Source organism: Oreochromis aureus, linkage group 13 (genome assembly GCF_013358895.1).
Source record: "Oreochromis aureus strain Israel breed Guangdong linkage group 13, ZZ_aureus, whole genome shotgun sequence".
Taxonomy (NCBI): Eukaryota; Metazoa; Chordata; class Actinopteri; order Cichliformes; family Cichlidae; genus Oreochromis; species Oreochromis aureus.
Genome location: NC_052954.1, coordinates 21,434,101 through 21,447,014, shown reverse-complemented (window position 1 = coordinate 21,447,014; position 12,914 = coordinate 21,434,101). Strand labels below are relative to the sequence as shown.

Sequence of the window (12,914 nt, the reverse complement as noted above, 5' to 3'; positions counted from 1 at the left end):
AACTTGTCCTGGATAAGCTCCTGCTAAAGCATATGAAATCATATAACACATACACTTCCACGAGATAAGGGGGTTTATAGTACTAATTTATAAGCATAATACATAATGCAATGATCGTATTAAACATGGCCAAAGTTCACATGATTCAAACAGGTTTTTTTCCCAATCTTGGTGTTGTGTGATGTCAATGATATCTTTAATACAATCCGCTCAGGCGATACAGCTCCAGCTCACAGATGCCCCGCCCACCTGCTGTTCAAACCTTCTGTTAATTGTTTACATCAGACGAAAGTTGGCTTAAAGGGAGCTAAAACAGCTTGAGGGTCTACACCATGGCCCAGTGTAAGATAGATGAGGATTATTTTGAAATCTGAATCATGCAAAGCCGTGTCCAAGACAAAAAATATGGAGCTGGAATATACACGTATATAATACAGCTAACAGCAGACCATAGCATGCACCAGCCTTCAAATAGATCAAAACACTTGGACTTTTGAACCTTTAGAGTAAAAAAGTGGTTTGAAAATGCATTCACGCTCCTTCTGCGGGTTCAGATCGGCTCATTAAAGTAAGACTTCACCCAAAAAAAAGAAAGAAAGAAAGCTTTGAGTGTCATTCATCCAGCGTGGGTGTGAAAGACAGCTGTTTGTTGTCTCCTTGTTGACAGAAAAGGACGCTGCTGGTCAGCTTGAATTTACCTCATTATAACAGATTCCAATAGTGGCACTTTCATGGGTGCAAAAACATCAAAACATCTGCAGACACTTGTCAAACCACTCCTGAAGCGCATTCAGCTCCATCCTGCCTGTCAATGTGTTCCAGGCCGCCATTGTTGTGCCAGAATACTGTGTGATCAAATACGTGGTTTCTCTTGAAATTCGGAGCACCATGAAAGCTTTACGTTTACCCGCATTTTAACAAAAGGTACGACTTTGGAGTTTCTGTATTTTCCCTCTAAAGGTCAACTCGAGCAGGTCCAGCTTTCTGCTCCGTCAGTGGTCATCAAGAACAAAGCGGTAAACCTTACCACAGTGCTACAGCCCAGTGATGTGGGAACAGTCACTTATTACTGGTGGTTTGATAACAAAACGGAGGTAAGCCATACTTTCTCCTACTAAACCATGCTGCCTGTTTACTGAGCAGCATGATAGATAGTAGACAGTTTCATCTCATCTCATGCCTCTATGCCTTTTTAGCCTGTTGTGACCCTCAGTGGCGCAATGCCCTTCAGTTTCTCCAAGGAGGGAACTCACACTGTTACTGTTCAGGCTTCAGTGGGCAACACTGTCCATCAAGATCAAAAGAGGGTAGCAGTTTATGGTATGTATCTTTTTTATGTTACCATCATTTTCTTCACCTAATGCACTTAAGTAGCCATTCAATAATTGTTTTGCCTCTAGAAATTGAGAGTGAATAACTTGAAAACTTTATTGCTCTGACAGCAAAAAAAAGGGTTCAGTGATGCTTCTTTCAGCCACATCTCGTGCCATTCATGAGTGAAGGACGCTTGCTGTGTCGCAGTAGAAATGGTTTAGTTTAGTAACTACAGTTTTGTTCATGTGAAAGCTCTGTAGGGGTTATGAGATGTGTCTGAAAGCGCCAGAAAACATAAAGCATTGCTGCAGTGTTTCTATGATCCAAGTTTAAGTCTAAGTAAGTAAGTGAGACCAGTTCATTAAGTAAGAACTGTTCTTACTTAATGAACTTAATTCTATTTTTAATGACTTGGAGGCATTTACTTCAGGCTCCAGATGTTTTGCCTGTTGTTTCTGGAATTACAATTACTTTTACAAAGATATTCATTTTTTTATAGACAATCAACTTTATAAAATTTGGTTGTTTCTGTATTTTATTTTTATTGCTTGCAATTAACAATGTGTGTATAGTTTTGAATGTGTATGCGCTACTAAATTATGCAACTTATGATTGCACTGTTGTCTTTCTTAGCCAGGACTCTTCTATTTTTTTCTAGTATAAATAAAGGTAATTATAAATAATCATAGAGCATTTCTTTAAATTTCGTTCACTTTTTATGCTAGTTTGCAAAGTTAATTCTACCACATATGGAACTGGCACATGCACTGGAGCCATCACTGAACTTTAAATGCATGCATTTTCTTCTGCTTATCCAATTAAAGACTCGAGCCTATCCCAGCAATCAAGGGTGAAAGGCAGGGTGTAACCTGGACAGGCCACCAGACTATCGCTAAGCTAAGACAGAGAGCCCGACCATTTACACTCACATATGACCAATTAATTTCCAATCAACATGCATATCATGAGCTGTGGGGGGAAGTTATACCTGGAGTGTAGCTATGGAGGCAAAAGGCGAACATGCAAACTTCACACAGACAGTGGATTCAAACCCAGGAGCTTCTTGTTAAACAGCAGTGTTAACCACTGCACCTCTGTGCCACCCTCACCATAAACAATAAAAATACATGTAACACAGACAAAGAGAGCAGAAACACTGCACAGAATTTCTATTTATTTTCTTTCTGATATAAATTGTTTACTAACATTTACGAAGATGTAAATTTTAATGAAAATACCAATTTTTGAGAAGTCCTGGGGCGGCTCTGTGAATCTAATCAAACACTTAGCGCTATAGCAGATCTCCAGTGTGAAGCAGTTCATTTTACATTCTGCCAGTAGTGCAATCAATACATTTTATCACTGGCACTCCGACTGTCTTTTCTTGTAGCAGCTAATAAACAAAGTCGAGGATTTAGCTCCAGCTAATGATGCATGCACAGGAATAAACAATGTATTCTAAAATGAAATTAGAAGGTCACCAGACCAAAAAATATATGCAAGAAACGGCACTTTTGCCAATCAGTGTAAGGGTTATTTGAAGTATGTGAAGTGGATAATTGTTTAAAGAGTTTTTTTTTTTTCATGAAGTGAGAAGATTTCTGCCTATATTTCAGATTATTTCCGCTCGCACGTGTTGGCATTTTCATCTAATTTGGATGAGCTGAACCCCGGGGTGTCTGAGTGGAGAGAGGACATCGCCAGAGTTGTGAAAAACTGCATGGTTCAGGTCAGTTCTTCAGCTGCTGGTGTTATAAAGGCTGTAACATGAGTAGGAATAAACTAAACTTCAGAAACCTCATTTAGATTCTGGCAATTAGCAGCTTTACACTAGTGTGGAGGAGGGAAAAAAACTCTAGTCACTGTCTAGTGAGCTGATAACACTTAAGATTTTGGTTACGCTACATTTGTAATCTATGCATGTGATCTTGTCAAGTGTTTCACTCCAATAGCTGCAGTGTCTTTAACCTCAGTAGCTGTGTAATTAGTCGTTTCGCTCTGCACGCTGACATAGCACATCACCCGAAATCATTATTACGAGCACAAGCTTTCAACTGAACATGTCAAAACACTAAAGGGCAGTAAAAGTGCTGCTATGACACTTGCCTTTTGCCTCTGTGAAGAAGAGAATGGTGGTGAGAGAAAAACCACAACCTCTAGTAAAAAAGAGGCACACTGTGGTTAAATGTGCCTGGTTTTCTCTTTCAGACACTGTGGGGATGTCATCAAAGCAGCGGGTTATGTAAAAGACCTGGATACTGAGCTCTATATATATCCGACAGTAGCCCTCAGTATGAAACATTCACTTTGACCTTCTGTCTTGTCAGATATTACCACAGTTTGCACCAAGAAACTGACAGCAGACCTCTGGTTACGGCACAAATGCACTAAAAGCTCTGGCCTTTACCAAAGACTGTCAAATTGAACTTGCACGTTTAACCTGATTCGTGCATTATACCTCGACAGTGACTGGTGCTTAGGCAAATGATATATGAAGCAGAAAGCAGAAAGAATTTACTCGTTAATACAGATGACCCCCAAGGATCGTATTTCAGGGCCGGAGTGCAGACTATCACCTCAAAGTGTGTCAGTTAAAAAACCTTTTTTAATGAGGTTTTGTTGTTATTATAAAAGGTCACTGGAATCAGTGAGGATCAGCTCCTGGTCACAGTGCTTCCAGGGCTACCAACTACAGCAGAGATTTTCATTGTACCTGAGAAGAGGCCAAGAGACAGAGCCATGGATGAAAAGTGGGCACACCTGGATCAGGTACTGTCTCATAAATCACTGTAATGGTCCTTGACAAATACTCAGTACACTTTGGGGTTTTTTTGTAATCCACCAAAGAAAATAAATAAATACAAGAAGCTGAGGAGTTAAGAGACCGTCTCTGGAGAGAACATCTCAGGAGAATACCTCCTTTCCTTCAGAGTGTCATACAGAATTGTTGAGCTATCAGTATAAGCTAAGTATTAAAAACATATCTTTCTATCATAGTGGCTGTGGAGTAGGCAGGAGAGGACCCAAAAGCAGCACTCTAAAAACACCACATAAACTCACTGACTGGACTGAGGACATAAATACACATGAGGTAATGAGAGAACAGGCCACAGGTGGGAACACAGGTGACACTAATCTAGACAAATGAGACAAGGGAAGCAAAACTGAATGTGTTAGAAGACTATTGAAGTAAAACAGGAAGTAAGATAACCACAGAGACAAAGACTAAGACACACAGGCTTGACACCGGGACCGGGGACAAGACAGAGGCTGAATCACAAAACTCTTGATAACCTCGAAAATAACATTCGGAAACCAGACATCATTATCTCCTGCTTTCAAAAAATACAAATCCAGACAAAAACTTGAACAGTTTCTGTCACCACAGGGTTGCATCTTGCTTTGCAGATACACAGAACATTGTATTTACCATAATGCTCATCCCATAGTCTTAAGCTAAAGGATAAAAATGAAAGTGGTCTGCCATTTTTTTTCACCACACTGCCTCCTGCATTGATTTTTTCCCCCTGAGAAACTCTTTGTATAAATTTCAGTTTCTCATATATTGCTGCAATCATCCTTAATTATCTAAGATTCTTTCTCCAATTTCCGATTGATGTGGAGCATCAAGCTGTTTTTAGAGTCCTTGGTTATATGTATTGGAGAGGTGTTTTAAAGAGAGTTACATCTTAACTTCACTTTCTCTCTGTTTGTCCACAGTACTGGAAGTATGTGTGCTCTGAAATGAAATTATATTTGCACAAATTCCCCCTCTCTTATCTCTGACTACTGACTATTATTTCCTGTTTCCAGTTTTTCTTTTCTTTTATGTGTTTGACAGACAGAGTCTGTTCTGCGAGAGACTGCCTAATTATTATCCAATTATTTTATGCTTTTCTTTATTACTTCTTAAAATGTCTTCTGCCTTCTGTGGTGCCACAGTTTCCCTTTTTATTTCCATTCCAATCATCAACTTGGGGAGACTTGAAACTTGTTCTGGCAAGGCAATACATCAAAATGAGCATAATGTCTGCTTTTATTTTTGTCAGAGTTACATTATAGTTGCATAGTAACACAGTTTTAAGTGCAGCTTGACTTGGAAAGTCTGCACTCCATCACCACCTAACATTAAGGTTAACTCTGACAAAAATAAATGCAGACGTGATGCTCATTGTGATGGATTACCGAAGTCAGCCAAGTTTAAAGTCTCTGAAAATGCATTTTCATACCATTGTGAAATGAATGGATGCCACTGGCTGCTTGGTGGTGAGGAAAAATGTGATGTTATGCCTTGGAAAAGGTCAGCCATAATGAGGACTGTACATTTTTTGTGGTAATTGGGCTAAAGCATGCACAAACTCTGGTGTAGTCCATCAAGTGAGAACTCAGTGAATAAGAGGAATGTGTTCCATATAGGCTCATTGTTATTATTATATAGACACCATAGGCTCTTTTCTTACACAAGTCCAATCTCTCAGTAGCATCTCAATAGTCTGTCCTCATGTACTTTCTTGTTTTCTGAATATATCCCTATTTAATCAGTATTTCTCTTTCTAATCGCACTTATTGTTTCACAGAACCTCCAAACTGATTTTAAATCTGTATCACTAAACTGTTAATTATTTCAGTGTTTCCACAGATGCATATTGTATTTCAGGCACTCCTAAAATGTAATACTTTATGTCAACACTAGAGGGCAATGCCTTCCCGTGTAAAAGCACTGAAACTGCATCCATCAGAGCACTGAAATAACAGAGTATCTCAGAATGTGTAATTAGACTGACAGTCACCTCTGTGAAGTTTTGAGACTTGCATAAACCTTTGGGTAACGATAACAATTTTATTTTAAGCCACCCAGGCTTCATGGTTGTTATTTTCTTGCTGTAAAATAAGATTCCTGGAAATGTATCTCGCGTCATGTTCAGAAAAGCTATCAAATAGGTAAACAAAGCAATAAAACAGAGATGTTTTTTTAAAGCTAGACAAGCTCATTTATTCATAACGGAAGGGACTGCAATGTATCACAAGTAAACATAATTTTGCTGGCTCACAGTCAGTCTTGAACTACGTTAATAGGTATTTAATTACATTGATGCATCATATAATTGGCACCATCGAGAAAGGAGACAATCTGGGGCAGGCGGCCGGGATTGGGAATTAAAGAGATGTATTTATCTAAAGCCTGTCTGATTACCTGGCAGAACCTCACAGACAATAGGGTAATAAATCTTCAGTTCACTGTTCTCATCTCCACTGAATGACTTGCAATGTGGAGGCACTGAGTGAGCGCCAACACATACACATGTGCATGCGTTGAGTGTATGTGTGGAGGAGCTTATTAAAATGTGTAATAGATTTACTGACCCTGATATGCCACTAGAACAAAAAGTAATTATTCATACTGTGTAGAGCGGTCTAATTTTAACCAGTGGAAAGATTTTAGAAAGAGCGAGATGGAATTAGTGAGGCATGGCTAAGGACTCAAATGGGCACTGGGAAGGCATTTTGGTCTCTTGCTAAATGACTGCTTCATCAAGGTGTGAAAAGCAGGGGAACTTGAGTCTCTTCAGGGAGAAAAATTAAAACAGCAATTTTAAGATATTAGAACACACTTTGATTTCCAATAATGTTGCCTCACTGAACCTATAAATGGGCAAATCACATTCCCTTTAAAAGGAAGCATGACAAGGAAATAGTTGAAAAACTCCCTGCTGTGATGGAAATGGCAGAAGATTATTTTTTAATGTCACCGCCACACCATAAGCAGAACACCTGGTTACCTGATAAGGGTTTTTTTCACCATTAAAGCCTGTTAGGTTTCAGTGCAGCAGGTTTGGTTTTCCATGTGTCATATCACCATTTGCTCCTCTTTAGAAGGAAGCAAAAACTCTGATTCATAATTCAAGCTGTTGGATGGAATGGCTGTGGTTGAAATATTGATGACTGTGAAATATTCCTCTACAGCTGCCGCTAACTGAGCCTTCTCCGCTCTGCCACTTCTCGTCATAGCTTTCTCAGGTTCTGCTAAGTGCGCTGAACCAAGACCTCATCCAGTTCACACTCAAACCTGGGGTGCAGGTAAACGTGTACGCCACACGGCTGTCTCCAGGTGAGCCTGCTGCGTCTGTCACACACCTACCTGAACAAATGGCAGGCAGTCTGATCCATTTTTGTTAGAGATGTGTTCCAGACCCCCATTTCTGGGGTCGTGTCGGGGCCAGACTGTGTGCGGTACTTCTACTTTGAGGCTGAAAATGAGATCTACATGTGAACGAGCCAGCATTCAGCCTTTCAAATGCTAATTAAAAATTAAACAGAAGTCTGGAAAGTGCAGCTTATGTATTTTGTCATATTGTTGTATTTGTTTTCCATGTTCTCTCTGTTTATACTGTGCTGACTGATATTTGACAGAATTGCTATATAATCTTGGCCTGCGTATGTGCCCATTTTCTCCATCTTTCTGCTTCAAAGCTCCTCTGGTGGACAGCAGTGATAGTGGCCACAGCGGCACGGCGGTCATCATGCTGGTGTCAGTTGTCCTGATGGGCCTGGCTGCCTTTGTTATATATAAATTTAAAAGGTACAAAATACTTGGGCGACAGAGCACAGTCAGAGAAAGATAAGTTAGGGCGAAGTCATGAAAATGAGCCCTCCGATTTGCAGACGCATCCATGAAGTTGTCTGTGATAAGATATGTTATTGCTTTGTTTGTTTATGTGTATTCGCACGGGCCTATTTAGGGTTGCTCCCATTATCTAGAAGCAAGGACCTAACTGCCGAACTCCTAAAACTTTCCAGAAGTATTCAGACTCCATATATCTCTGAGTTATGGACATCCACGACACAATAATAGCTTGAGAAATAAGACAATTCCCCTCTGTCTCAATCTGCAGAATATTACAGGGAATGACAGGCTAATCAATTCTCCCAGAGCGCTGAATGGGTGTCAGAGTCCTGCAGTTATCAATATTCATCTATCTGACAATGTGAGGGTTGACCTTTCGGAAATGCTAAACACAGCCATCCAAGGTGAGGCATACTCTGCAAAATGGCAGGAAAGGTTGAGAAGATGAATCCTGAGACAACACACATTATACAGTGAGGGACATACAGTAAATAGCATCCTCTGCTGGAGGTAATCCCATGCCAATCACAGGGGGATGGTTTTGTTCGTCAGTAGTTTGTGGAATTTTACTCATTATAAAGCAAACACTGCTGAACTTTATGGATCGTAATTACTACATTAAGAAATCAACTTTGAGTTCTTAAGCTCCCCCAAATGTCACAGCACCAGCTGCAGCACAAAAACACAAGGGGGTGAATCTGAAATTAGAAATGCAAGATGTTAGTTTTAAGCAGAATTGCGGATGCATCTGAGGGGATGAAAAATTGATTGAAAAGTGAGGTGAACAATACGAAAAGTGAGAGAGCAATGCCCAGTGGAATGCAAAATGCCCTAGTTTCCAGCTTTCAAGCAATCCTCTGCCATCCTTAACAGTTAAAAATAGTGCGTGACACATTATGCTTAGTGAAGGCATTAGTGAAACAGACCTGATGGCAGGTTTCCATTAACTTACTTCCCTTTTCCCCCCTTGTGCACGACCTGCAGGAAGATCCCAGGCATGAACACATACACGGCAGAGCAGCCTGACAAAGAACAAGAGGTCATCCCGTCAGTGACCTCCATAGCCGTCCCAAACCCTGAGGGGGACAAGCTGACCGCACTGGATCACGTGGATGTACAGCTGGACTCAAAAAGCAGAGGTGTGTAGCTCTTTGTTAAAGCTACAGGCTTTATTCAGGTTTATTTTTTTCAGCTTGTATCAGTTTTTTTACGCAACAAAATAGGTGTCATCTTCCCAGGCAGCCAAGCCGGCGGTGTACTTGTCACTAAAACTGCATAATTACTTACCTGATACAATTGAGGTAACTGGAAGTTTATTTGTAGTGCTAAGAGCAATAACAAAAATGACATTTAGAAGATTCGTTTCTTTCCTGGAACATTATCGCCATTAATTTGGAGATCTCACAGAAAGCACTGTCAACAGTTTTTTTTACTTTATTTATTCAGAATGAACTATAAAACACGGTTTACAGCAGTGTCTGTGAAGAAGCCAAAAAGGGCACACTTACTCTACGGGCTATAATTGAAGGGAGCAAATGTAGAGTATGGATAATGAGTTCAAAGAGGATTTTCCTGGTGGAATCTTCTGGACAGTCATGGCAGGATCACCAGTTAGAGTTTCTTAAAGTGGAAATTCACAGAGAAACTAAAATAATGAATCTGCAACATAAATCTGGTATTTCTTGTTGACTCCATTAAGAATCATAGTTTTGAACATATACATTGACAAAGGCATAATGCTACACCTGATACATTTTTATTGTATGATTCCCAGAAGACGTCTTGTTGTTTGATACTGTATGTAGCAGTGTCTTCATTAAAGATGAACCAAATGTTTACCAAAACAAAATGCCTAGCCATGTGCTAGGAAATCGTAAAGCCATATCTTATCCGCGACACGCCAAAACTGTGTTCACTGAAAGGCATCGTGTCTTTATTTGTATATAATAAATATTTGAAACATTAAAGAAAGTTGTCGCAGTCAGGAGCGCTGGCCACAAGTTGAAGCTCACTGACTGGATATTGGCTTACTGTTAAGTGCCAATGCTATTTTTCCTCCCCATGTATTGTCAGATGAGTTGCCAAGACAGAGTTATTATTATGTGTTATGTATTTATGTATTTGCCAGCCTGACTTTGGCACAGTGAGGTATTAGCATGCACAGGTAAGCGAAGCACAACCAAGTGTGAGCTAAAGTGATGAGAATGTCTAGGTGAATTATTTGACCCAATAAAATAATTAGTACAGCTGCAAAGAAGCAGAGTGGTGAAAGCATTTTCATCAAGAAATATATATGAAGTTCCGGTTGATTTACCTCCACGCGTAGCTAAACAATCGACCCATCCAAGATAAATGTGTTTGCCTGCAAAAATACACCCTCATGCAAATAGCATACATAAAATTCCTCCCGTGTCGCTTTCCTTTCTTCTCCCTCGCCAGGCTACCTGCCATCTCACACAGACATCAAGCTCTCTGATGAAGCACCCCATGTGTTTTAATGTTGAGAGTCTATGACCGACTCGAAAGCAATACATCTTCTTTGGCAGTTACTTCCAGCAAGCTATGAAACCACGGTCACAATGAATGGTCTCGAGTGTTTTGCTACCCATGCATGGATGGACCAGTTCACACTGTGCTGCCTAATCCCTCTGAGGAGACTGTACAGATTTATACTTGCTTCTTGAAAAGGAACACTTTTTGACTGAAATACTTGTATTTTTGCAAGGACACTGATCTTTTTATGTAAATAATGTACATCCATAATGGAAGAAGTCTCAGCTGGTTACAGCTGCGCCTGCCCAAATATGAAAATATCAAATGGGAGTGATGTGTAATCATATCTCAAAATATTCTACCGTTTTTGTTTTTGGACTTGTGTTTGTGGAGTTTACTTTATTTAACTATGTGGAAATAGCTTATCTGAGTAAGACAGTGAGGGAAGCAGATTCATTAAGCTCTGTACAATCAGTAAATCTTATCAGCAGATTCTCATCAAATGAAAGCTTGCAATATCCAGGAGATGAAGGAGAGCTCCTAGTCCCAGATCTGTGTATTCCATCAAGCCTGCCTCTGTGCCGCTCAAAATGTTATAATATGTGTCATAACAAAAATAAGAACAGAAGATTATAGTAGATGGGTATGCACAGCAGATGAAAATCCGAGCAATCCCTCTTGTCTAGTAGACTCAAATAAGTCATTTTGGTGACAATGAAGGCAGCAGAATGAATGCTAACGTCATAAATGTTACCCTGCTTTTACACGAACAACACACTAGTGCTCTAAATCATTGTTTTGGGCTATTATTGCAACGGTAGTCTTATATTTGATTGTCATACGGTCAATTTTAACTGTTGCACAAAACAGTGACTTTTACACTTTGTATTTATTCATTGCCAGAAGCATTTCTTGTGTATTCGGGTTTCTATACAGAGAACAAAATGTAAATTTTCAGAATAATAACACTGCGGCAGACACTCACTGTAATGCAGTAAAAAAAAGTGCTAAATTTACACTTTAGTTATTAGATCAAGGTTTATTTTCAGTTTGTCGCCTCCTTGACACAATTACTACTTACTTTTCATATTTTCTTTGAACTGCTGGTACTGTGAAGGATGTGGTGCCTTTTTATAGGAAAAGAGTGAAACTGTGGATTTTTGGATTATTGTAATACACTTTTTATTTACTCTGGACTGTTTATGATATTAAAATGATACCGACATCTACACATAGCATTTCCTCGGTTTACTGCAATGCACGGGAGCCTGCAGTCTGTTTAAGGTTTACCCCCAAGGACTCGGCGGACAAAAGCCTGCAGATTTGTTCATCTCGTTCGCTGCAAGGGACACAGAGATAGAGAAGACATATCTCCTGTCAACAAGGCTCAGCCTACGCACACTGCTTTGGTCAGCTGCTGTCTCTTTGGGATAAGTACTAAAGTTCTTCTTCATCAAACTTTTCTTTTTAAGTGTTGTCAGCATCATATGTCAGTAAGACAAATTGACTAGAGGCTTCTCCATACTTCTTCCCTCCAATCCTCCAATTGAGCCTGAAGCATAAATAAACTCGTCTTCAGACAAACTCTCATCTCTCCACATGGTCATCTGAAGATTTTTTTTTTTTGTGCTTGTTATTTATTTAACAACTATTTTTGTTAAGTCCAAATAATTAACCTGTGAATACGATTGTGAACATATTTGCATGACCTTTTTTTCTATTTCAAGCTACCTAAATATGTCTTAGGTAAAAAAAAAAAAAGAAAAAAAAGAAATGTTAACAATGTGAACTGGAAAATGTTATGTTTCTCAACGGGCTAGACTAATCATTCATTATAAGTGATGTGATTATTCAGTGGGTTGTTACTGTGTTTTTCATTTGATCTTGCAGAAGTAACCATAATTACATAAATAATAAAGGAGAAACCCAAAAAGGATTGCAGTGTGGCTGCTATATTTCTGCTGTTTAAACCACGTAGTTAACTCGCAGGCTATGCAAAGTCAATCAGCAAGGCTCATGAGGAGCAAAAGTAAGGCTCTACCCTAGCTGACTGTGAGTCTATCACAAATTGGTACTTTTGATTGATAGGCACGCTCACATTGTAGAATTAGTTGCTTCTTCTTCTTTGTCTCTTAACAAGTGTTGCTTAGCATGCCTGAAGTTTCAGTGCAGCCATTTGCATAATACAATGGGGCAGAGCGAGAGGACAATGAAAAGCACCAAGTAGCCTGGAGTGATTCTAATGGGCTAGTTCCTTGGCTCTCCCACTGTGCAACAAATTAATTATCCCCTCTCCAGGAAATCAACACACACACACACAATCAACAAGGAAGATTTTCCCAGTCTGGGTAGCACCTTGAATGAAAAATGTCCCACAACAATAACCCACAGCAATATTGTGTTAGCCACAGTGTGAAATTGATGAGCATGTTTCCTTTCATTGAGTGCTACATTACAGTGTCTGGCTGCAGCGAATCATCCA

At 39.6% G+C, this 12,914-nt stretch overlaps 1 protein-coding gene across 1 annotated transcript in view; it reads left to right on the top strand.

Moving 5' to 3' along the window:
- LOC116333613 (VPS10 domain-containing receptor SorCS1-like) overlaps positions 1–12,359 on the top strand; it is a 50,505-nt gene extending 38,146 nt beyond the window's left edge. Inside the window, exons 20-27 of the mRNA XM_039621401.1 lie at positions 961–1,094; positions 1,197–1,320; positions 2,931–3,043; positions 3,949–4,083; positions 7,324–7,423; positions 7,786–7,894; positions 8,924–9,078; positions 10,379–12,359. Coding sequence (XP_039477335.1) covers positions 961–1,094; positions 1,197–1,320; positions 2,931–3,043; positions 3,949–4,083; positions 7,324–7,423; positions 7,786–7,894; positions 8,924–9,078; positions 10,379–10,437 — 929 coding nt within the window. The 3' untranslated portion in view covers positions 10,438–12,359. The remainder of the gene's footprint in view (positions 1–960; positions 1,095–1,196; positions 1,321–2,930; positions 3,044–3,948; positions 4,084–7,323; positions 7,424–7,785; positions 7,895–8,923; positions 9,079–10,378) is intronic.
- The last annotated feature ends 555 nt before the right edge of the window (positions 12,360–12,914 follow it).